Source organism: Ambystoma mexicanum, chromosome 6q, assembly GCF_040938575.1.
Source record: "Ambystoma mexicanum isolate Mex_15411 chromosome 6q, UKY_AmexF1_1, whole genome shotgun sequence".
NCBI classification, from domain to species: Eukaryota; Metazoa; Chordata; class Amphibia; order Caudata; family Ambystomatidae; genus Ambystoma; species Ambystoma mexicanum.
In genome coordinates this window covers 1366003852-1366027400 of record NC_090937.1, presented here as the reverse complement: position 1 = coordinate 1366027400, position 23549 = coordinate 1366003852, and the positions used below count along the sequence as shown (strand labels likewise).

The window sequence follows — 23549 nt, the reverse complement described above, 5'->3', positions numbered from 1 at the left end:
ACTCAACTGATTCTTCGCTTGGGTAGCCCAGAGGAACGGAACAAAGACAAATAAAAGGAGTATGGTACTAGCTAAAAATTCCAATTCCCTGCAGTTACACATTCAGACAAGTAGATGGAATTGTGAAGGATAGCATGTGCCACACACCGATGGAATTGTGAATGATAGCTTGCGCCACACTTAGATGGAGTTGTAAATGGTAGCGTGTGCCGCACTTGGATTGAGTTGCGAATGGTGGCATGTGCCACGCTTGGATGAATTTGTGTACATTGGCCTGTGTCGGTTCTAGATAGAACTGCAAATGTTAGCATGCCACACACCTGGGTGGAGTTGCAAACATTATCCTGAATCTAGATAGAAATGCGAATGTAAACGTTAACTTGCCACCCTATTTCACTATGTACCCTGCTTTCCTGTTCCCCCTGTATCGATGTGTCCGTGTGTCACTGCGTTCCCGCCATTCTGTTCACGTGCCTGGTCTCGGGCGCATTAAAGATAACCATCTTATCACATCACTATCCTTACTCTCTACTAAACACCATCATACAATTAGAACACAGCTATACCCTTGACTAATTTGGCTTAGCTGTTCACATACGGATATGAGCCCATGAACACCTCATCACCCTTATAAAATGCAGCTAGATGAGCACATTGCAGCCTTTTTGCTCACATATGCGTCCTTCAGGCCTAACGCAGCCAGACACCAGTCTGGGTGTCCACCCACCAGGCTGCACACATTCAACTGATATCTTCAGCACCACACCTAACGCTAAGATGCAGCTACCATCAGGCAATTACATCAGCTGCAAACATAACTGGTGCACCCACGCACCCTACGACTCTACCTCTCTCAACTGACCAGAACTACGGTTCCGGAGGGCGTTCAACCTACCAGCGCTTTGAGGTCATACCAATGATATATAGATCGCTATATAAATGCCAAGTAACATAACATAACAGAAAACAGACACAGTTATCTGCTCCCATAAAGTAAGGATTATCTGATTTCTCCATCAACAAAAAACAGATCTGTCAAGATGCCTATCGGACGGCTTCACTTGGCCGACTGTTCATGCCACACTTTTTTCGGTATGTACCGGGGCATCTGGATGGACTCAGATCTGTCTATGTCCAATCAGATTAGCAAACTCACCAGTAGCTATTTGTGTCTGAAAATGTTTTAGACTACTTTGTCTTTCCTGCAAACGTGGAATTGATGAACGTGTGTGTGTCAAATAGATTGGACTATTACAATTCTGTAAAATTGCAGCTCATTCAGAATGCAGCAGCTAGGATTATCTGTTGGTTAAAACGGTCTGATCACATCTCTTGAGCATTGTGTGAGTAACACTGGCACCGGTAATAAAGCGCATTGAATTTAAGGCCCTCTGTTTTTTCCACAAGGCATTATCATAAAATACTGTCTTTCTTATAAAAGCATTTTAGTCACTATGTACCTAATCGTCATCTCAGATCAGACACCGACAGGCTCCTGATTGTCTACCTTCTGAAGTTTAAATTTGGGAACTGACTGTCCTGCTCTGTACAGGGGTCCAAGTTGCAGAATGCTCTCCGGGCACCTTATCGTCTATTAGAAGATCATTTGATCTTTAAGAAATCCTTGAAAGCACTGCTTTTCCCTAGATAGCGGCCCAAGCTGGCTCAGTATTTTGCTGTACGTCTCATGTCTCTTAATTCTGTGGCGTTCATTCCCCATTTCGAGAGCTGGAACGGGGATGAATGCCCTTAGCACCCCAGGTTACCAAAGCGTTTTCTTCCTACAGCAGGACACCGCGTACATCCCACTGTAGGAAGGAAAATCCTTTTCCAAGATGGCCACGTACGGAGCACCTCTTCTCTGTCCATGGCGGCCTGCGGGAGGCAAAGAGAAAGAGCGGATCTTGGTTGTAAAGGAGAAATGAAACTCAAAACACACCTATTATGTATAAAGCAGCTTTGACACTATGTTAAACTATGTTACACAACTTTGATATTGTACAGGACATTACATTCATGAATTGATCTTTCTGAAACAAAAACATCAATGACTAACGCATCATAATAAAAACCGCCTAATTCAGTGGCAAATTCTAGAAAAAAATTAATTGCATCACAAATTGTGCAAACAATATGTAGTTCAAAAGCCTAGCAGTAATCTTTCTATGTGGTGAACATATATAGTTTGCACATAAATGAATAAATAATCAATGGCAATAAATGAATGTCCAACATATCCATGAGGCTGCTCTCCCTCACACCTCAAGGGTACCATGTATATCCATGGGATAGTACTTCCTCACCTCACAAACACCATGGGCCTCATTACAAGTTTGCTGGTCCGGTAACAACGGTGCTGGTAAGGTACCAGCACCGTTGTTACCGGACCGGCAAACTACGAGTTTTGCGAGCGGGTGCCTTTCAGCACGGCAGGTCTCGCAGAACTCGACGGATGCACCGCCACCATTTATGAATAGTGCCGGTGCACCTGCCCTTCCCATTCCCATTGAGTCCAATGGGACTCAAGTGGGAATGGAGAGTAATAATTACCAGCACCCGGCAATGGGGATTTACCGGATCTGTCAGGGCCGTAATGCCCCGCTAAGTCCCCATTGCTGGGTGACGGTAAATTCATGACTCCGGCACGGCTACCGCCAGGGTCATAATGACCCATCATGTCCCTCATTACAAATCTCCTGCTAAACGCTGGTAATTCCGGTATTACTGTGACGGGAATTACCGGCACAATACAGGTCCCTCAGTTGCACGCACACCCCCCTGCTGGAAACGGAAATACTGGCACACCGGGATTACTGGCATAGACAGCAATGCACCAGTGTTTTACAGCAGAAATCTGCCGGAAATAGCAATACCAGCACCAAACTAGCCGAAAACACTAGCACCAATAATTCCGGCGCAATACTGGTGCCGGAAATAGTGTCACCACCTCCTGCTAGAATCCACCAGTACTGGAAGTGAAAACGTGTCGGGAGTGGGAAATCTTGAGTCCCTCAGGTCCGGCTAAGGAAGTCGAAGTTCACGGAGCAGAAGCTGGCTGTACTCGCAGTCACATTGGTGCTGCATACAGAGACCCACTTTGGGGGTGGCAACAGGAGGATCAGCCAGAGGAGGAAGACTGCCATCTGGCAGGCGGTGGCAGACAGTGTCATGACCGTGAGGACTGTCGCCGTGCATGCCAAGGATCTGCCACAAGCAGGGGTTGACTTGGGGCGGAGGGTCCAAAACCTCTTAACCACTCACAGGAGGAGGGACAGTGGCACCCCAGACCCTCATGCCCTGGGAGGAGACGTGCAGCTCCATCATGCACATAGAGTCGGGACAGCATCGGCAGGAGCTGTGATCTAAGATGATGGGGGCAAGTACAACAAACCCTATGTAAATGCCAATGAGTCCAAATGCATGCATCCCCAGGCAGAGAAACACCAAATCGGCAAGGGAACAGGTCAAACACATATTAGTCACAGCAAATGGCCCGATCATACATACATGCCAGGGGATGCAGGCAGATGTAGCCATGCACAAGCACTGTTGCCAAAAGGTACAGCCCAACACATGGACACATGACGAAAGCCCAGATGTAACAAGGTAGAACAGGACAGGAATCATAGGCCCACCGCACATACACACACAACAAGCCACCCTTGGCAGACCAACAGTCAATGTGCACTCTCACCACCCAAATGTAGAAGCACACATCTGAGCAAACAGAATAAAGAAGCTGCATGACAAGAGCAGGAAACACACAATGTAACACGAGTGTGCTGAAAGCCAGCAGATGCGACTCCCAGAAGACTAAAAGCATGCTCATCTCACCCCAACAGGCCCATCCTCTGACAGTGACGCACCTGTACTGTTTACATCAGGCCCAGCATGTGCAGGCAGCCCTGCAAAGGCCTCACAACACCTCCAGTTCGCCAACACCACCACTGCCAGCTGCACCACCACCACCTGCTGCGCCAGCATCGCCAGCTGTGCCAGCACCACAACCTGCACTAGCACCACCAACTGCGCCAGCACCACCAACAAAGCCAGCTGCGCCACTGCCAGCTGCCGCCAGCACCACACCCGTCAGTGGCCCTACCATCCCTCCTGTGCCCGCCACACCATCACAGGCAGAGCAGTCACCAGGCCATCCTGGCAGGTACAGCATGGACAACAACACTCCCTACCCAACAACACCCCCACACAGCCCCCCTCTACTATCCATGCGCTGCACAACTATGTGCAATGAAGGCCATGCATGGGGAAATGAGCACACATACCCAGCAACAGCTTTCTGAGTTGAGGCTGCTGCATGAATTCATCCAGACCAGCAGCTGCAGGAGTGCACGGGCAGTTGAATTCACTTTCTGCCTATGGGGTGTTTGAGGAGGGGGGGGGGTGCGTGGAGGGGGAAAGGGTTGTGCGGGGAAGGGGGTGTGTGGAGAGGGATGGGGTGTGTGTTTGTGGGGAAGGGGTGTGATTGGGCGGAGGGGAGGTTGTGTGGTGATGGGAGTGGGGGAGAGGGGGTTGTGGGGGAGGGGTTTGGGGAGGAGAGTGGGATGAGGTGGGTGAGTCAAGAGCAAGAGTGGGCACAGAGTGTTGGGGCATGCATGTTGTTTTTCAATACATAGCTTTCACTAGAAGCAATGAGTGGGAATGCCTTTTTTTGGTACAAGTATTTATTGTGGGTGCAAGGGAAGTGCAGAATGAAAGGGGTACTCAGAAAAAGTCATCTATGACTTCTTGACTGGCCATGCACCCATCCCTGGCCTCCATGTGCATGGGGCATGGATCGTCTGGCACTGTATCATCATCATGCGGAGGAATGTCCAGATCTGGGTTGGTCCTGCTTGTGCATGGTGCTTGCCAGAAATGCATTTGTGACATAGTCTCCCCACCCCCCGCTTTTGCCTGTCACTTATGCTACAACGTAGGCGGAAATGTTCACGTGCTCACCCAACATCCAGGTCCTTTGTACTCTGAAGCGCCATGTAAGTTGGAGTTGTGGGTTGAACCTGGGAACTGAGCACAGCAGTGCATATTGGTAAGGTTGGCTTAACAGGTCAACTGGACGTTGAAGGACTGAAACTGCTTCCGGGTCCTTTAGACCAACTCTGAGGCGTGGGGGGACACCAGCTCTACATGCTAACAGTCATTGGACAACACATTGGGCATGCCTGCAATTGCATAGAAACTTGCCTTGGTGATGTTTAAATGTGCCTGGGTGGTGGGGAGGGCGTTGTGTTGGCGCACATGGCGCAGGAGGGCCACCAGTACCGGACCCAGCACTCTGGAGAACGCAGGCTGTGAAATGCCATTCAGCTGGCTCGCAAAGTGCTGGAACGTGCCACTGGCCAAGAAGTGCAGGACCGATACCAGCTTCACCAGTGGTGGTATGGCTGTCCCGATGCCGACCCTGCTCCCAATGTTCCTCTTGGATGTGGATCAGGAGGTCACAAACATTCTCCCTGTTTAGGCAGTACAGGGAAAGGATCTGGCTGTTTGTGAGGGCCCAAGGTGTGGCCCTTGCTTGAGGGATTATGGCACGCCTCTCCATCGCCACCTGTATCCCCATCATCCTCCCCATCATCCTCCACCTCCTGCTTCTCCTACCTCTATCCCTGGCATCCAGTCACCACTGCTGCCGCTCCAGCAGCTGGACATCAGCATGGAGCACCTGCAAGTTCATGGTAGGTGCAATGGGTTGCAGCACAGTGGTGTTGTAAAATGTTCTTGGGGAAGGTGTGGCCCTTTAGTACTGTTCCTGTGTGCATTGGTGCACCTGCGGCCTTATTACCTTCACCTGTGTCCATTTACATGCTGCTCTGAGGTGGTGGTATCGCCAGCTTGGTTTTGCAGGTGTTACCGGCAAATATCTGCCAGTATTACCGGCAAATCGATACTCCTGATGTGCCGGAGATACCATTGTATTTGTGTTACCGGTACCTGGTTTCGTCCCATCTGGTATTTCCGTTGCCGGTATTACTGGTGCCAGTAATTCCAGACATGGTGTTACTGGTGCTGGTTATTCTGGCCACTATGTACTGGCATACTTGTACTTTGCTGGACCGGTAAAAGTGCTGGTAAACGGTATTACCAGCACTTTTATCGGTTACCGTCAAACTCCTAATGACGGCCCATATGTTATACAGAAGTATAGAAGATGCAACAAATGCATGGCCAACTAGTAAACATTAAAATGCACATGATGTAACCTAAAAACACTGGTCAACACATACACACACACAACTAGGATTATTCCAATCTAACCAACACAATATCCTTCAATAATATTTGCGCTTATTTGACAGTGTTCTCACATATATTTATATAGCATTGTTATGAACCATTGCTAATTCCTTCAAAACTGCTTGCATTTCTTTAGTATCAAAACAAGTATGTGCAAATGACATTCATATACACTCTACTTGGCTCCCTTGTAGGAGTGTGGGGTTGTGAATATATAGTTGATTCAAATGTAGACAAAAACAAATTGCATCAGACTCACACGTTTGAATTTGGGAAAATTAGACTCTAAGGGAGTTTACAAAACCTTGGTTTACCTACCCAATGTAAAATAATGTTTTCTGATTTGATTGAATAGATGCAGGTACCCTACCCTTTCACTTCACACATGAGTTCACCTGTGCATTTCACAATATGGGGTTGCATGGGTGTTGCATTTGCATGATATTCAGTGAATAGAAATAAGTCTTCTAAACTACCTCTCACCCACAACATTTTTTATGACTAGGCGGCTCATTACATGTTGGCCAGTTCAGTAATAACATGCCAGTATTAATGTTTACTGGCACGTTACCACACCGGCCTACTCAGTTTACCGGTGAGGTGGCAGAATAACCTCCAGCTAAGAGCTGCTATTATCGCCGGTATTACAGGCAAAATCCCCCATGGAATCCAATCAGACGCCATGGAATGGGGATTTACATTGGCTACCGACACTCTTAATCCAGTGGACATTCCAACAAACCAAGTGCCGGTAATGATAATACAGTTTGCTGGTAGTCTGGCTGATTTACTGCCAGAATACCGGAAACTTGTAATGAGCCCCCAAGTCTGCCACTGAAGAAAAATTATAAATAATCTGCTGTCAGGCTATGGAGCTTCATTACTGCTCCACAGCGCAACAACTATGCCAGTAGGACACACATTCTGTTTAAATTTTGTATACTTCTACTGAAGAAATCTCCATTTAAATTGCACAAAATGATGTCAGTTTTAAACTCTGCTTCTCAATACAAAAAATGCATTGGTTTTTTGGAAATGAAATCTCACTTTGCACTCAACTACAATGGAAAAACACAATAAATGTTATCTTATTCTGTGCCTGTGTCTCTATAAAACTAGCCTCCCCTTTGCTGGTCCCTGGCTACCCTTACACCCGTGGAGTTACCCTGATAATACTATAGAGTGGTCTAGAGTTATTTCAGGGTTAAATACTCACAATTTAAATAGGGCCTCTTATTTTTTTTATATCAGCTTAGACCCTCTTGGTTTAGAATTGCTCAGTTGCACTTAAGCATCTGCATAGATTCCCAGTATGGACTGATCATATCCTTTAAAAGTGGGACCATCCCTGCAGCCGCTCTAGCCTATGTGTTTCTGCCTGTTCTCCCAGATTCATCTCCTTCCAATAATATCTACAATAATTCTGATACTGTCCTGTCTAGCTGTTGCAAGGTATTCTATATTAAATTTAAAAAAAAACCTTCCCTAATCTTGTGACTTGAGTACATCAGAGTCTTGCGACTGGAAAAAGGAAGGGGGAAGGGGGAAACTCACTTACGTTCTTATGGAGAGGCATTTCATTTACATAATATAATTTTTGATGTGAGTGAACTAGTTCAATAAAATAAAGATCACTCAAATGTAACCATCAGGAGATACATTTCGTGCATTGCATGATTCTGTAGGATGGATATTTATGGACATCATTGTTCATGTTTTCTTAATTTCCATAATTGTACACAATACGAATTTGGTGTTGGTTGAAAGATATATTTTTGTATCTATAATCTACAATGTGCAATTGGTTTTAGGTTCCTAGAATTCTGTACTATAAAGTTATAGATTTTAATCTGTAATATTGTTGGGTTTAAATGCAAGACATGGAACATTTTCTTCAGCTTGACAAGAAATGTAGGTGAAATAAATGCCAATTTCAGCCTGCAGATGTCACTGCTGTTACATTGCAAACACGCTCTTTCCTAGAATACTGATTAATACAAACTTAAATTTGCTTATTTATGAATGCATTATTTTCACTTGACATTATTTTACATGGCTTTACCATTGGATAAAAAGAAGCACATTTTAAAATTTCAGATGTATTTTGTCAACATTTCTGAGTTGTTAGTTCATCCAACACTTCTGCAGAACATGAACTTGACATAAAACAAACTTTAATGAAACATGGTACTCAAATAAGAGAAGGCGAATCACAGCCACAGAGCACAGATCAATGGCTTGAACTTACAAAATCTGAATGACAGCATGATATGGCCAACTGCAAAATCTCTACATTTCCTGTTTGGTGGGTCATATGGGTCTGGACATGGCCAAAGCTCTGGCATCTATGTATCCATTCACTGGCTCAACCCTTCCCTATTCACACAGATCGCGTTTGTTTTGGGATATGCTAGGCAGTAGTCTTGACAAACTGGGACGAACAAAGAAATATCTAGAAAACTTAAACTGGCATGGGGAAAAGAACACAAAAAGCTGGAAGACAATTGATTGAGTTACAGTGAGCCAATTAAATCAAGCCTTTAATATAAAACCCCACTGGGAAAAAAGCAAACATAACATTATCTTTAAGGTTACCCCTGTACTTCCACGGCAATTACCTGTAACCAACTTGTTGGTGTCATGCCACTTGGTGCATAGGCTGAAAACGGCTTCCTTACACAGGTGTTTAACAAAGCATGTGCATAACAGGCCCAGTGCACCCATGCCCACATCCACATGCTCATAGTAGACTTTATAATTCCCCACACATTCAGGGTGCCCCATTTTGACACAAGAAGCAATACATATTGCAGTATTTTAAAGGGAGCACTTTCAGCCACGTCTATTTACCTACAGCAGCATTCATCATTGTGCCGGCCCTGCAAAACCGTTCATTTATTATGTGAGGACTTGTCGGTTTCACTATCTAATCTGACAAAGTAATATACATATTTTATGAAAATATTGAATAAACTCACCTCCTATAGAAGGGTTACCATAGATTTAAAGCATGATCAATGGCTGACATCTTACAGTAACGCATTTCCTATAGCCCAAATCGTGAAATATATCGGATTCAGTCTAACATTAGCTTTGCACCTGCGCAGTGGAATATTGCTCTGGAATTTGCATCGGTGAAAAACAATTGTCGAGAGAAAATATACATTTCTTTTTGCATCTGGACAATTTTGGATCTGGCACTATTGCAGTGATAACATGCACTGTGCCTTTGAGAACTAGGTTATGTGGGCCTTGGTTCTCTGGGATTCTGTTGGGATTATTTTCTAAATTCTATGAGAACCTGCTTCTTACAAAGAATACATAAAACTATTACCAGGTATATTTTCATTTTGTCATTTTACACATATAAATGTATACACATATTACCCTTTTTTTCTGCATATCACTTTTAAGGTCATAGTCGATTCGAGATATCACGTGTGAATTGAAACCAGCCAATGCAAAGACGGTGGGTGTCGTGGCAGAGGCGCCAAAGGGATCAACGTGCCAAGAGAACTGTGGCCTCACTCCAAAGGTCTGGTATAAAAAACCATGTCCTTCTGCAAAAGAAAATTAACGTTGATCAGAAACAGAGGTGTGTTGTCACTCACCTTAACAGACGTTTGTTGAACCCTGCACACATTACATACACTACACTTTATTCGAGAGTGTGTACAGTTTTCATACAGCTGTAGGCCAACACTTTTTATAGATAACAGCTCATAACTTGTACAGCATGGGTCTGAAACCTGTGGTTACGTGTCTCAAACATGCTGTTGCCCAATTGTTTGCAGGTCGGCCCATGAAAGTCTTGCGCAGAGTAGACCGACCCACTGGGGTGTTGCTGGGGTGCACAATGCAGAGCCTGTAGGCCACGCCTCAGCAAACCGGGAGGAGCACAATGCTGAAACGCACCCACTTATGGGAAATGCTGGTCAAGGACCACTCTCAAGAAGTGGTAAGGACAGAGTGGGTCACACTCCACAAGAATGGAATTGGAAAATGCTCACCATAGAGGAATGGGAAGGGGAAGAGGGAGTCCATTCTGCATCTGTGGAGGGCAAATTGGAAGCACTCTGCCATCAGAGGGAATTCTATTAGCAGGACAGCAACCTCTACCATTGACATGGGATCCAACATAACTTAGTGACAGTCCCCTACTGACTAGGTGTTAGAGACAGGGGTCACTGCAGCAGCCATAGGCGTATAGATGTACAGTAGTAGATACATGCATGGAGAAAGCAGAACATGTGGGAACTGTAGAAGAGCCTGGTCGTATATATTATACAAGTGTCATGGGTAGGAGGTTAGGGTGAATAGGGTGACCTGTGTCAATGGGGCTTAATGACGTGCAAAGTAGCCTACTGTAGGCCCATACCGGTGGATGGGGTCATCCAAAAGCTACCTCTTAGATTAAGGAGTATGGGGGGCTACAAAGAGGGTTATAAGAGTGCAGCTCTGCACTGGGTGTTTACCGCAAGGGGTCCTCCTTCTGACTCCCTGGTGAGTGGGGCGGCAGACATAGCAGGTTAACACCGGGTAGACAACTGTACTTCAGTAAGGGAGGGGCATAGGAAGTGAATAAACTTCCAACAGGTTTGTTTAAAGTTCTAAACAAATACTCCACTGGTAGTACAAAAAATGCAATCTGGGAATCAGGCGTTTTATTGCTAAAAAAAGATGGCCGTAACAAGAAACTTGGGTGGTGGCCCATCTCCTTTTAGGTTATCTTAATGTTGGCGGAAATGTTTTTCTCCGCAGGGGTGTGGGGTAAGGGGGATGAAGGCTGGCATGAAGTAGTCCCTCCATGGCCTGGTAGAAAAGGCTAGACAGTGTGTCTGGGCAACACCCAGGTAATGTCAAATCTAGTTACCCCCCCATCGGGTTCACCGTCTGCAGATCTGCTAGAATTGGCCATACTCTGATCTGCTCAACCATCGCTTTTCTTTAATACCTGCCTCCTCTAGGTCACAGAGAAGCCCACTCTCGCACAGTCTTGCTTTTGGGCAGGAAGAACATACGGGTCAGACGGGCGATCAGCATTGTGCAGAGTGAGGTGGCAGTTACACAAAGGGTATGGAGACACAGAACTGTGTGTGTAAGGCTTTCATAATTAGTAGATGGAGTTACAAAAAGGTGGAACGTGAAATGGTACTAGTTCCTAGTCACTGCAAGTGGTATAGGGGCTCCCATCCAAGAAACCCAACATAAACTACAAGATAAACTAAAATACAACAGTTTTAACATGCTCCATCAATAAACTATACTGTCTGTCTAGCAAATGAGTTGTGAAGAACAATATGCGGTAAGAAAAGGTTCGACCTAAGGTGTTGCATGTAATGTGCTTTGGTGCACACACTGCTAATCAGAAGTGCTCCCCAATACCACTATTGTGAAAGGCTAAAATGTGAAAATCGATAGGAAGCACCGCTAGTTCGTAGCAAACATACCAGTCAACTGTAAAATCTGGTCATCTATTTCTGTCACTGCTTCATCGTGCATCACCTGGCCACCAATTATAAATTCTAACCGTCCCTCTTGAATAAGTTCATGTACCTGTAAAACATTAAAAAAAGAGTTTTACAATGTGTCAGTAGCGTCTCCTTCTAAAGCAACTGCCTACACGGATTTCGACCAATCAAGTGTGCAGGATGAAACAAAATTTTATTTCATTGAATTAATATAGCGCTCTCTGCCAAAAGCACCGATATACATAAAAAACGATGCAATCCAATTTAAGAACAGAAGAGGGGAAGACAAGAAGATTTAGAGAGAGCAGATAAGAAATTAGTTTTGAGATGAGATTGAAAAAAACAAAGAAATGCGGACAGAGGAAGAGAGAATTTCATTGTTTGGGTGCAAGAAGGGCAAAAGACCGGAAACAAGAAGATGCACATGGAGGCTTAGGACCAGTAAGAAGAAATGGATTCTGGGAACGAAGAGATCGAGTAGGGGATAGAATGAAACCGGTGAAGAAAGATAAAGAGGAGCAAGACCGTGACTGCATTTAAAGTCAAAAGGAAATTATAAAGAAGACGAGATACAAAAGGGAAGGAGCATATAGAAAGTAAAAGACGGTGTAATTGAAGAACAAAGGAGAAAGAGCGTTAAGAAGATGAACTAAAGAGTTATAGATAGAATGAAGGGGAAGAAGATGAGAAGCAGGAATACTAAGAAGGTGAGATGAACAGTAGTCCTTAAGAGAGAAAAGCAGGCAGAAAATAAGACTCTTAGAAGCATGGAAAAAAAGATCAAATATTGAACAGAGCATAACGACAGGAACAAGCAGTAGCAGAAATATGTAAGGAGAAAGAAGGGTCAAAGATTACACCCAGATTAAGAGCAGAAGAAGAGAATGGTAGCGAGAAAGGTGGAAATGAAAGACAGAGGAAGATGGGTGTTAGAACTCAACCTCATTGCTGGTTCTTATGACAGAGATGGAAGCACTCTGTGTATTGCAGGCCAACCAAGAAGAAGGTACTTTACTGCCAACCATAACATGGCAGCTACGTTCCATGCGTTACGCCCTTACGTACAGGAGGAGCTTCTCTCATAACAAAAGGCTTAATTGACGGTTAAGACGTGCATCGCAACTTTACTGATTGCCCCAGACACTGTTCTGTTTTCCTGTTTCTCTCCCTCCTATGCCTCCTTCTCCTTGTTCCTGTTCCATCTCTTTACTTTCCTACTGTGGTCCCGCTCATACAAGTTCATCCCTCCTGATGCTGTTGACAGCCACACCAGCCTGCATTTGTGGTTCCGCTCTTAGCTGTGCCTTTGCCCTGAACCGCTTGGATCTTCCTTGTCCTGCCTGCTGCGAAGCTGCACATTGTTGCAAGGTGTTTTCCCTCTGAGTGAGGATTTCCTTGGGCCTGGTATTCACAAGAGTATTTCCATTCAGGGTGCTTCAGCTTCCAGGGTCGACCGGCCCTACCTCTTCAGAAGCAAAACAGACGCTAAATCTCAGGTAAAGCAGGTCACCAAAAAGGGTAGGAGGAATCATTAAATAACTTCAGTCTTGGAGGGATTGAGTTTAAGAAAGTGAGAGGACCTCCAGTTTTGAACTGCGGAAAGACAGTTAATGACAGTAGAATGCAATGTGTGTGCAAATAGGGGTGCACTACTTATTAGGTTCATGTTCAATAAAGTAAACCTAAGTAAATCCAAATAAATTTGTTCAGATGCTCTGGGCTCTCCCTCACTAGAGAGGAAACAAAATGCACTTCACATGTGTTCACCTGTCCCCATGATAAAATTCCCGGTCACTCTTCTCGAGTTACACATTAACCTTGTCCTTATATTTCAAAAATTCATATTTTTGTTCATTATATCAATTCACAAATCAAGTTTTTTAAGAGAAGACAGTTTTCATCTTTTACAGCATTGTTATAGTTCAACTAATTCAAAAACATTCAATTAAACAAAACAAAAATGCATATAAAGTTACACTCATCCTTAAGGGATTCACAATACTCTCCTCCAAACGACTCGCAGAAGAGTCATCATCATCATTGTGTTCTCCCGCTTTTATGCATTCTATAGAATGTACATGAAATCAATCACAGTTTGTGTTAATGTATTTAGTTGACGCACACCAGCAAAACTTTAGTTAATTTCAAAAGAACGTGGTGCTAACATCAACAGCTCACTACGCGTTTCGGGCCTGTAACCTCTTCTTCAGGTGAAACTGCTATCTTTGTTCGTGGGCTGTTAGAGAAATAAAGAGAAGAAAAGGACTCATCAATCAGATGTCGTCTCTAGATAATTTCAATTCTACACATTATCATTTTAACGAGGAACTAACCTGTATTATTTTTTGCTTTTCAACTCCCCATTGGGATGTACCAAGCTGGTACCGACCAAGCTGCTGCCTGGATCTGCTCTTTCTTAGAAGGAAGAGCTATGAAAGTCTTCTCTAACACAGCTAACGCAGCCCCTACCATCATACACGGTGGTGTCCCACAGAGATCCTGTACAGCTCCTACGCTGTACAATCTCTTCACTAAGCCTCTTTTTGATAAACTTTATGCACTTGGGATCGCATATACAAATTATGCAGACGATACCCAGGTGCTCCTCCCCCTAACAGGCTCCTATCACCCAGATGCCCAAGCCATGAGGCAAATCTACGCCACTATCCAAGCGTGGATGGCCACCAATGGCCTATGCTTCAACGGGGACAAGACTGAGATTCTTATTCTTGGCCAAAAGACCACGCTAGCCAAGCTACACTGTCTTTATTCCAACTTTAACATTGACAACTGCATCATCCCAGTCCTAATATCTGTCAAAACCCTAGGGGTTCACATTGATGCCACACTCTCCATGAACAAGCAGGTCAGCGCTATTGTCTCTGCCTCTGCCCTAAGCACTAAACTCATCAACGCCATTAAACCATTCTTAACCAAGGAAAACTGCCTCTCAAAAGCCAGAGCTACCATAGGTGCAAAGCTTGATTACAGCAACGCGCTCTTAGCCGGCACGTCTGCTAAAAACATAGGCAGACTTCAAATCACCCAAAATAACTCCCTAAGAGCAGCCTTAAGTATTCCAAAAAGGGACCACATCTCACAAGCAAGACAGTCCATTCACTGGCTCCCGGACAAAGAACGCATCACTTTCAAGATCCTCACGACTGCACATAAAGCATACACAGTACAGCGCCGCCCTATCTTTCAGACACACTCCATAGACCCATCGCTTCAAGGCCTATCAGATTATGCTATACCAACCAACTCACTGTACCGTGAATTAACAAGGCCAAAGCAGGAGGGTTAGGCTTCCCATACATAGCACCAAAGCTATGGAATGCACTGACCTAAGAGCAGAAACTTCTCTCCCTGCATTCAGAAAAACCTTAAAACTCTTCTCTTTAACTAAAACAACCGCCAATACATTTTTCAAAAACTGTCCTATGCAATTGTACAATAATCATGCTTGTATGTGTTTTTCATGTGTAACTAAGTTTTGATCACTCTCTCTAACAAGTGCCACGATGCCCCTGGGCTGTTGCGCGCTTAACAAATATGAATAAATAAAAGGTAGATCTCCATTTGATGGCAATTCTGTAAGGGATATGACCTATCCCTTTTAATGAGTAAAATATCCTGTAGTCTGACAATCATTAATGAAAGCACTAAATTAACTTTATACTCCTAAAAATCACCTACTTTCCAAATGGAGAATTTCTTTCCACACAGACAAGCTCTCCAAATCTTGGGATCACCTAGAGCCTTCTCCCCCACATTCTGTAACAAATGTCAAATGTATGTCTTCTGTATAAATCATTGATTACTTATACCAACTGTTCTAGAAACATCGTTCTATCTTCTCCTCAAGTCTTGCCTTGTGTTAATTCTTCTCTTGAACGTTATGCATGATCAAAGGTCCGGCTGTGTAAACAGAGCCCCGTATAATATACTGCTTCCTGTATAGACATGTGATCGCAACTTGGTCACATGATCACTCCTTCAATCGGAGTTCATATTAACTATATGTTGAAAAATTGGCTTATGTATTTATGCTATTTCTCAGATGGAACGCAGGAACATTAGCCGTCACCCGTCCCGCATTATCCATAAATACACTGATTTCCATCAGGTCACAAGATCATGATTATATCACGTGATTGTTCGTAAAAAATTATCTAAAACTCCACATTTATAGTTTTATGATAACTGTATGTTTGAAATGAGACTTGTGTTTATCTTGTTTCATGGATGAAGTACAGGAACAGTAGCCATCAGCCGTCCTGCATTGTCGGAAGATAAACTGATTTCTGACCAGTCACGTGATCGTAACTATGTCACGTGATCGTTCATTCGTACAAATTATCTGAACCGCCACAAAATTATGTATAGGAACCAGCTAGTTATAAAAAAATAGTAAACCGAGTCGATATATGGAATGCAATGTGCCATCAAAGAACGAGAAGGAAAAGAAGATGAGTGTCGTCCGCATAAATATGAAAAGAAAGATTAAAGGAAGAGATAAGAGAAGAAAGCGGGCCAGTATAGAGTGAAAAAAGAAGCGGACCAAGAACAGACCCTTAGTAAACGCCATAGAGAAGATGATGCAGAGAGAAAGTGTGTCCAGCCCACGTTTTCAGAGTAAGACCGCTGAGAGAGGTAAGAATGAAACCATTGAAGGACAGAACCAGATAGAGCAAAAGTGGGAAGATAAGAAATAAGAGAGTGATCAACAGTATCAAACTCAGCAGAGAGATCTAAGAGAATGAGAATAGAAGAGGATTTAGAATGACGAGCCAAGAGAAGAGCATTGGAGATGTGAAAGAGTAGTCTGTGGGAAGTGGGAAGGTCTAAATACAGATTGAATAGGGGGGTAAGAGGGACTGTAGATTAAGATAGGTAGATACTTGCACATATAACAGAATGCTCAAGAAGTTTAGATAGGAATCGGAGAAAAGAAATTGGTCGAAAATTAGCAGGATTAGAAGGATGCAAGGACGGTTTTGAGATCAGAAGAATAAGTGCATGCTCGGAGAGAGAAGGAAACAGGAGTTAGAAAAGGAGGAATTATAAGGGAAGAGAAGATCGATGAAGATACATTTGAAGAATGGGGGTATAGGGATGGGGGTCAGAAGGGGAAGCGGTAGGATGGGCATGAGCAAGGAGAGCAGAAGTGTCAGAGTCAGAAAGAAGGGATAAGGAGGATGTAGGAAGACGGAATTACAGGAAAGGGGGAAGGTAAGATAGCAGAAGTAGTAAAGGAGAAACAGAGTCGCTACTTTGGAAGCAACATATTTTAGCAAAGTCAGAAGATGAGAGAGATGAGAGAAGAGATGGAAGAGATTGATCCGAAGGTTTAGAAGACAGAATTGTATGAAGAAGCTGAAAAAGATGGCAAGGATGAGAAAGAGAAATAGTAAGTTCTGAAAAGTAAGTTTTTATTAGCTGCAAGCAAAGCACAATCATAAGATGAGTTTAAGGAGGAAAGTATAGAGAGGTCAAAGGGAGATTGAGACTTTTTCCAGCATTATTCAGCCCTGAGTAGGCAACACCGGAGTGAAGCAAAATCAAGAGTGATCCAAGGTTGGGGAGATTTAGGAGTAGGTGAAAAAGGGAAAGCGGGATAGGCAGAATGAATTGTGAAGAATAGGGTGGAATGAAGAGTACTAGTAGCATCATCAGGAAAAAGAGAGGAGAAAGTAGAAATAGATGGAGAAGAATTTAATAAAGGAAGAACGGGGACTGGCGATAACGGCGAGAAGGAATGGGTACAGAAGAGGCAGATAGAGGAGAAAGAAAAAAGGAAAGTAGAAAATGATCAGAAGAGTAAAAAGGATAAGCAGATATCGAGATCAAGACAAGAGCCAGACTGATGGGAGGGACGTGAGGGAAGATGGCATAAGTGATATGAATCAATAAGCAATAGCAGGGAAGAATAGGTAGGAGTAGTAAAGCGCAGGAGATTACAATTTCCAAGAAGAAAGAAAGGCAAAGATGAAGGAGGAAAGGAAGATAGAAGATCGAGATGATCAGCGAAGTCAGCAGACGGGCCAGGAGGCGATAAACATTCAGGCACATGCAATGTGATCTTTTTTTGCTTTAGAAAAAAATCATTTAAAATCGGTTAGCCTATGAGAACTGCTACAAGTGCTTTAAGTAGGGTATGAAATCGAGTGGGGACTCTGAAAAGAAGGGCGTGGCAGAATTGTGCTGGGCATGGCCTAAAGGAGGGACATGAGGCTGGCAAAGGCACCTGTCCCAAACAATTAATCATCAGACCCTGCCCAAACTTATACCTAGCATGGTCTCAGCTGGTCTTACTTGCATCCAGTCAGCATACTATAAATAGACCCCCCTCCGATTCAGTTTCCTAATAAACTACTGTCTGTGAATCCTTTTCTGATACAGGAAATAAGCAAATCAATCAGTGAGTAAATCACCTTCATTTTGTACATAAATGACCCAGTCCCAGTGTACTTGAAAGCTCGTATGAGCTAATCAATGGTTTTAGCTTAAGCAGAAAGGCCAGTGTGCATTATAACAATACACTACCAGTAAAGTGACCGCAAACTATAAGTCATATATGCAAATTTGGGAAGGTTATCCTTTGGGAGTCAGATGCTGGTTGTCCTGCTACAGCTGGCAGACCGCTTCCCTGCGTTTTGAGTGCACCGGGTGCTACTCATGCGAGACAGAGGGAGCCCAGCTCAACAAGAGTTTTTGGGGACTGATGGGGGCTCTGCCCCTGCTAGCACTGGCCCCACTTAAAGCCTTGCCTGCTACACACTATGTTTTGTGGTTGTCAAATCATTCTGTTTTTGTTGTTAAGACATTTTAAACACATTGCTACTTTCGATACACATATGGGATGCAAATGGAGTCACCTTGTTTAGCAAGGTGACAATTAAATTATAGAATTTTAGCTAATAGTTCAGACATGTTTTAAATTACTCAAAATATGCACTCCTAATCCACACAACTCTACATCAAAGAATCAAAATAAGAACACAACGATAATGTCACGTGTTCATATAGTACTTTGTGCTAGATTTCGATTGCTTCCAAGCGCTATAGCGAAAGGTGGCATTACCCAGGTTAGTGGCACACATTCTAAAGACCTCGGAATTATGATTCGCAGAGTCAGCCCTGCCAGGACCCAACCCCTTTCCTGCAAGCTGAGCGCAAGATATCTAGGGCGAGGCTCACATTGCAGAGCTGCTACACAGGCCTTTGCGAGAAAAATGCTGAACAATTCCATAGCTCAAGGCAACTTACCAGTGCACAGTCTGTAGTTCTTAATTTGTTTGTATATTAAATAAGAAGTATGTAATTCACAGGTCGAGGTGGGTGGGAACTAAAGGGCACACCGTTCTTCTACTTCGTGGGAAATTACCTCATCTTTGCCATACTTTTTTGTCACCCAGAGCAGCGTACCGAGAACAGCAGGGGAATGGCATATTTATTTTTTGCTCCTCCCAACTGGGGATTTGAATGCTCCAAGTGTCACAACTTGCCGAGCTATCTTGTAGATGCTGTTTGCGCTTGTTTTCAATAGCCTGCTTTTAACAGAACGCATACTCGCGAGCCGCCACAAAGCCCTGCAGTGATCAGCGTTTGTCTCCTGGATTTAAGAACGATGAACCGGAAATAGCAGCAGGCCCCAAGGCAATGGCAGAGGCGGGTTTTGGTGCTGGGGCAGATCATAGGGTGCTAGCGGGAGAATGGGGAGGAGGGTGTGCACTGGGCATTTGGGGAGGGTGCATAAAGCTGCATGCTGTGGGAGCAATGACTGAAATTAACGGTGGTCGTTCAAGATGCATTCATTTTCTTTCACTGTTTCTTTCAGTCTTGATAGTGCAGTTGTAAAACAGTGTTTGGGGATTGAGTGAGCGAAAGGCAGGAGCCATGTATGAGAGTTGTATTGGGGAGGGAGATGGAAGGTGTGCATAGGGGAGTGGTCCAGAGTGCAACAGTTCCACTACTTTACATGTTCACTTTGACACTGGATGTAATGAACCGTTTCAGTATCATGAGAAATGTTTCTTCGAAGCATCAACCTGTAAACACAAGTATGTGAAGTCTCTGCCATAGAGGTGGCAAACTCTATGCCATATTGATGCCTTAAACATCGCACATTTATCAACGATAAACAAAGATGCAAATATCCAGTCTAGTATGGAAGCAGAGGATCTGCAAGACCATGTAAATTGAGCCAGTATATCCCCTTGGATATTCACATTACTTTTCTGTGAGGTAGGTCCCACGGACAAGACCGCCCAAAAGGTTCTTCCGATTCCTTTTATTGTAAGCATAAAGGCCCTCCTTCCAGTTGTAGGCTGCAGGACAACTGACTGGAGCACACAGGGCACAGTGATATATATCATTGCATGGAACATAGAGCTTGGAAGACCCACTCAAGAAGAAACATGTATACATACCAGGCTTCACCCAGCATATGCCCAGTTTGAAGATAAACATCAACTCTTTGAAAGTAAACGACAGACTTGCTATACAGAAACCAACACCAAAACTTAAGACACTAACATTTTCTGAAGCCCCCATGTATTCATCAGGGATATCCAAACCACATTTAAGGGCTTCCTCAGAGACACTAGGGGTCAGGTTTAGCAAGTCCAGGTCTGGGTCATAGCAGTAACAATTAAAGTTCCCGGCAATCAGGACACTACTGTTCAACTGCCAGTTATCAAGCACCTCAGCAATTACCTCAAATAGGTGTGCTTGCGAAATACCTAGGGGACTCACATAGACATGAATTAGTAAGGAGACGTTCTGCCCAGGGTAAACAGATACATACCATTCTAGTTCACCTGCCTGGAAATAACTAAGAAACAATCAGTCACCCAAGGCCCCACGTAAACAGACAGAGTTCACTCATGCAGACCTACTTAGACCCAACGACTAAACTTCAGCCAAAGAAAACTAACAAAGAACTTTATTTAAAATTTGATTTCCTACAACTAGATCCAGTATATAATGAGATCAAGATTTTTTTCTTAAAACATTGTACCCACCAGTTCTGCAGAAGTGATGTGAAACACCTTTCGTCCAAATGGCCACCAGCAGTTCGGCCCCCACACAAACGAAAATCGATTGGAACACCCTCAAAATCCATTCATTCTAAACTCCAAGAGTGGCAAAATGCTAGTTTGTCCACAGAAAAAACAGCCCATCACTCGTCATGAAGGTTGGACCTTTTTGGTTCTCCCATAGAACTCTTGACAGTGAGCTCGAGGGCCACGTATGCGTTGCTCACACTCCTACAGCCCGCACTCCAAAAATGTGCATGATTTCTATAGCTCTGCACACCACACTAAAATGACAAAATGTGGTACATACCCACCACAGTAAGGACAATTCCATTAGAATTAGAAACAAGCACAGTTCCATTGTTAGTTACCTTTCTGTAATATCTTTGAATAGCATAGATAAGTGTATTTGCCCTCCCCCCGCCCCCAGTAGAGGTGGCAATTAGTTGTGATTTGTAATTAGTTTGAAACACATGCACTTGATCTTATTTGCATCACTAAGCCAAAGTGTGCACTGCATTGCACATTTAAGTTGCCCTTTAATGGGTCATTAGAAGGAATAAGATTGAACTGGAGTGTCTTGTGATCCTGGGCAAAACTGGTCCGAGAACGTGTCTTCACTATTAAGGACTTTCTTGACAAATAAACACATCAGTAAATAATTTATGTAGTGACAAGGCAACACAGTTATCTGGACTTACAATTATCCCAATTGTAAACACTTGTATATCAGTGCATGATTTATTTTCAGAGGAGAGCTTTTTTCAACCCCCTCTCATCCCTCAACAAATAACTTGACGCCAAAGCACTTACATCGTTTTTTTTTTTGTGGAAGATGTGGCATCAAGGTTAAACACTCATGGGCTACGAAATCTACTCATTTTAGGAGGTCACAGGAGGTCAAAGATCTGCCACTGTAAGGCGATGAAAGACTTGCTTTGCACGTAAAAGGATCACTTTAGTAAGCGATGGGCTTTCTTCTCAGTCTGCCTGCTCACCGGTTTCACGGACACATTTGCGAGTCACGGGTCAGTTGTTCCCCTGAGAGGAGCTGCTAAGCGCTGAATGGTACAGCGCGGAAAAACTATTGTATGCAACAAGGAACTTCCATCAATGTCATGATTTCTCGCTCGGCAGCCATGGGGAGTGTTGTTCTGGGTCTACGACCGCCGCTGGCTGGCCCCATGCCCAACCCGCCGCCTCGAAAATCAAGAGCGGACACAGTTTTAGCTGCACTCGGGGAACGAAGGGGGCAGGTCTGCATGTTCGAAGGTGGTCACTGAAGTTACGTGGTCTACCTTATTTTCACCAAAACTCCCTTGAATTGCCAGGCTGCAACTACACCAGTCCTCCAAATTAAATCCCGTAAACTGCAGTCATTTAGTCTCTCGGAGCCCTCAATTGTCACTAGTCTGTATCATTCCACACAACTCACTGCACCTTCTAACAGATGTAGCACTCGCTTCTTGTGAATTGAGCAAAGCAAATGGACTATTTCCCGAAACAGTGCACCCAGACAATCCTGGTGCCAAACCAAGATAGAACTGTGCCCCACAGTTCTTGCGATCGGTCCACCTGCCCAAGGCCTTAATCTTGAGCTGCCTCCTCAGATGCATAGCATTCTGAAGGGTGCCTTTTCAGTTCATGAACAGGTCATCTGCCAATACTGGTGCAGCGTTGGCTCACCTGTGGGCACTTATGGGCCAGTGAGTGTTTGCTCCAACAGCTTTGCTATAGTGTGCACTAAAAAGAGCACTCGCCTAGCTTCGCACATACACACAGCAACATAAACAAACATTCCATCTCACTCACTCACTCACTGTGGCCAGCAGGACAGGCAGACAGGACCCAATACAGTTTAGAATGGACTGCTCCTTTTGGTGGCAGGACCACGAATGATGTTCATATGGCTAGTTCCCTTCTGTAATGGCGCAGACGGACTAAAGAATGATGGTATACAAGGCTAGGATAATGATGGTGGTTATGATTAATTCAAAGCCTTGCAGCACCAAGAGTCTACATAAACGGCAGAAGTGCGCTATACAAAACACAGATACATTAGAGGTTTTAAACATTACTTCGCGTTTATCTTCATAGCTATATTTTTCATCCACCAAATCTTATTTTATCACCTACCGTGATTTATCTAAACCCTAGGAATACATTATATTGATATACTTTCTAAGATACCTCAGTTGGCTGATTCAACAAACTGTTTGCAAGCTGTAGGTCCCAAGTTAGTGTCCTGAGGGAGCAGGAAAAGCATTGAATTTTTCAAAGACAAAAACATGACTTATGCCCTGCTGCCTGGGAGAGTCAGGAGAGCAGTCAACAGTGGTGCAAGCAGGATGAATCCCAAGGGGAGCTTTCCCCAGTGCCCCAGCTGGCACAAGTGGGAGCAGTAGCCAGCAACCACATAACGTAGATGGTGGGAGAGGGGGCAACAAATTAAAAGCAACTTGGAGCAGATGGCACGCCTACGTTCTAGGCAAGCAGGCCCCATGCACAAGATCATGGTGCCACTGCCCCACTCTTTAGCTGTTGGAGACCTGGCAAAAGTGTGTATGCAGATGGAAGAAGAATAAGAGTAAATGCGGAGTTGGCTCGCTGAGGTGCGAGCAGTCAACTGCAGTCCCTGCTCTCTTTGTTTCCTGACTCGAGTCTTTCTACAGTGCCAGTACCTGCATCAGAGGTTAAAACCCCCAGCACTTACGCGGAGCGGCACGCTGAGGTGCGAGCAGTCAACAGCAGTCCCTGCTCTCTTTGTTTCCTGACTCGAGTC

General features: G+C 44.2%; 1 protein-coding gene across 2 annotated transcripts in view; it reads right to left on the bottom strand.

The window, feature by feature from the left end:
- Nucleotides 1–23549, bottom strand: part of MAN2B2 (mannosidase alpha class 2B member 2) — a 777500-nt gene that overhangs the window by 625023 nt on the left and 128928 nt on the right. Inside the window, exons 3-4 of one of the 2 annotated variants that reach the window (XM_069631990.1) lie at nucleotides 11703–11808; nucleotides 9640–9812 (exon numbers count right to left, since the gene is read on the bottom strand). The exons of the other annotated variant lie outside the window; for it this stretch is intronic. Of the exons in view, the coding sequence (XP_069488091.1) occupies nucleotides 9640–9812; nucleotides 11703–11808 (279 nt within the window). The remainder of the gene's footprint in view (nucleotides 1–9639; nucleotides 9813–11702; nucleotides 11809–23549) is intronic. 2 annotated transcript variants of the gene reach the window in all.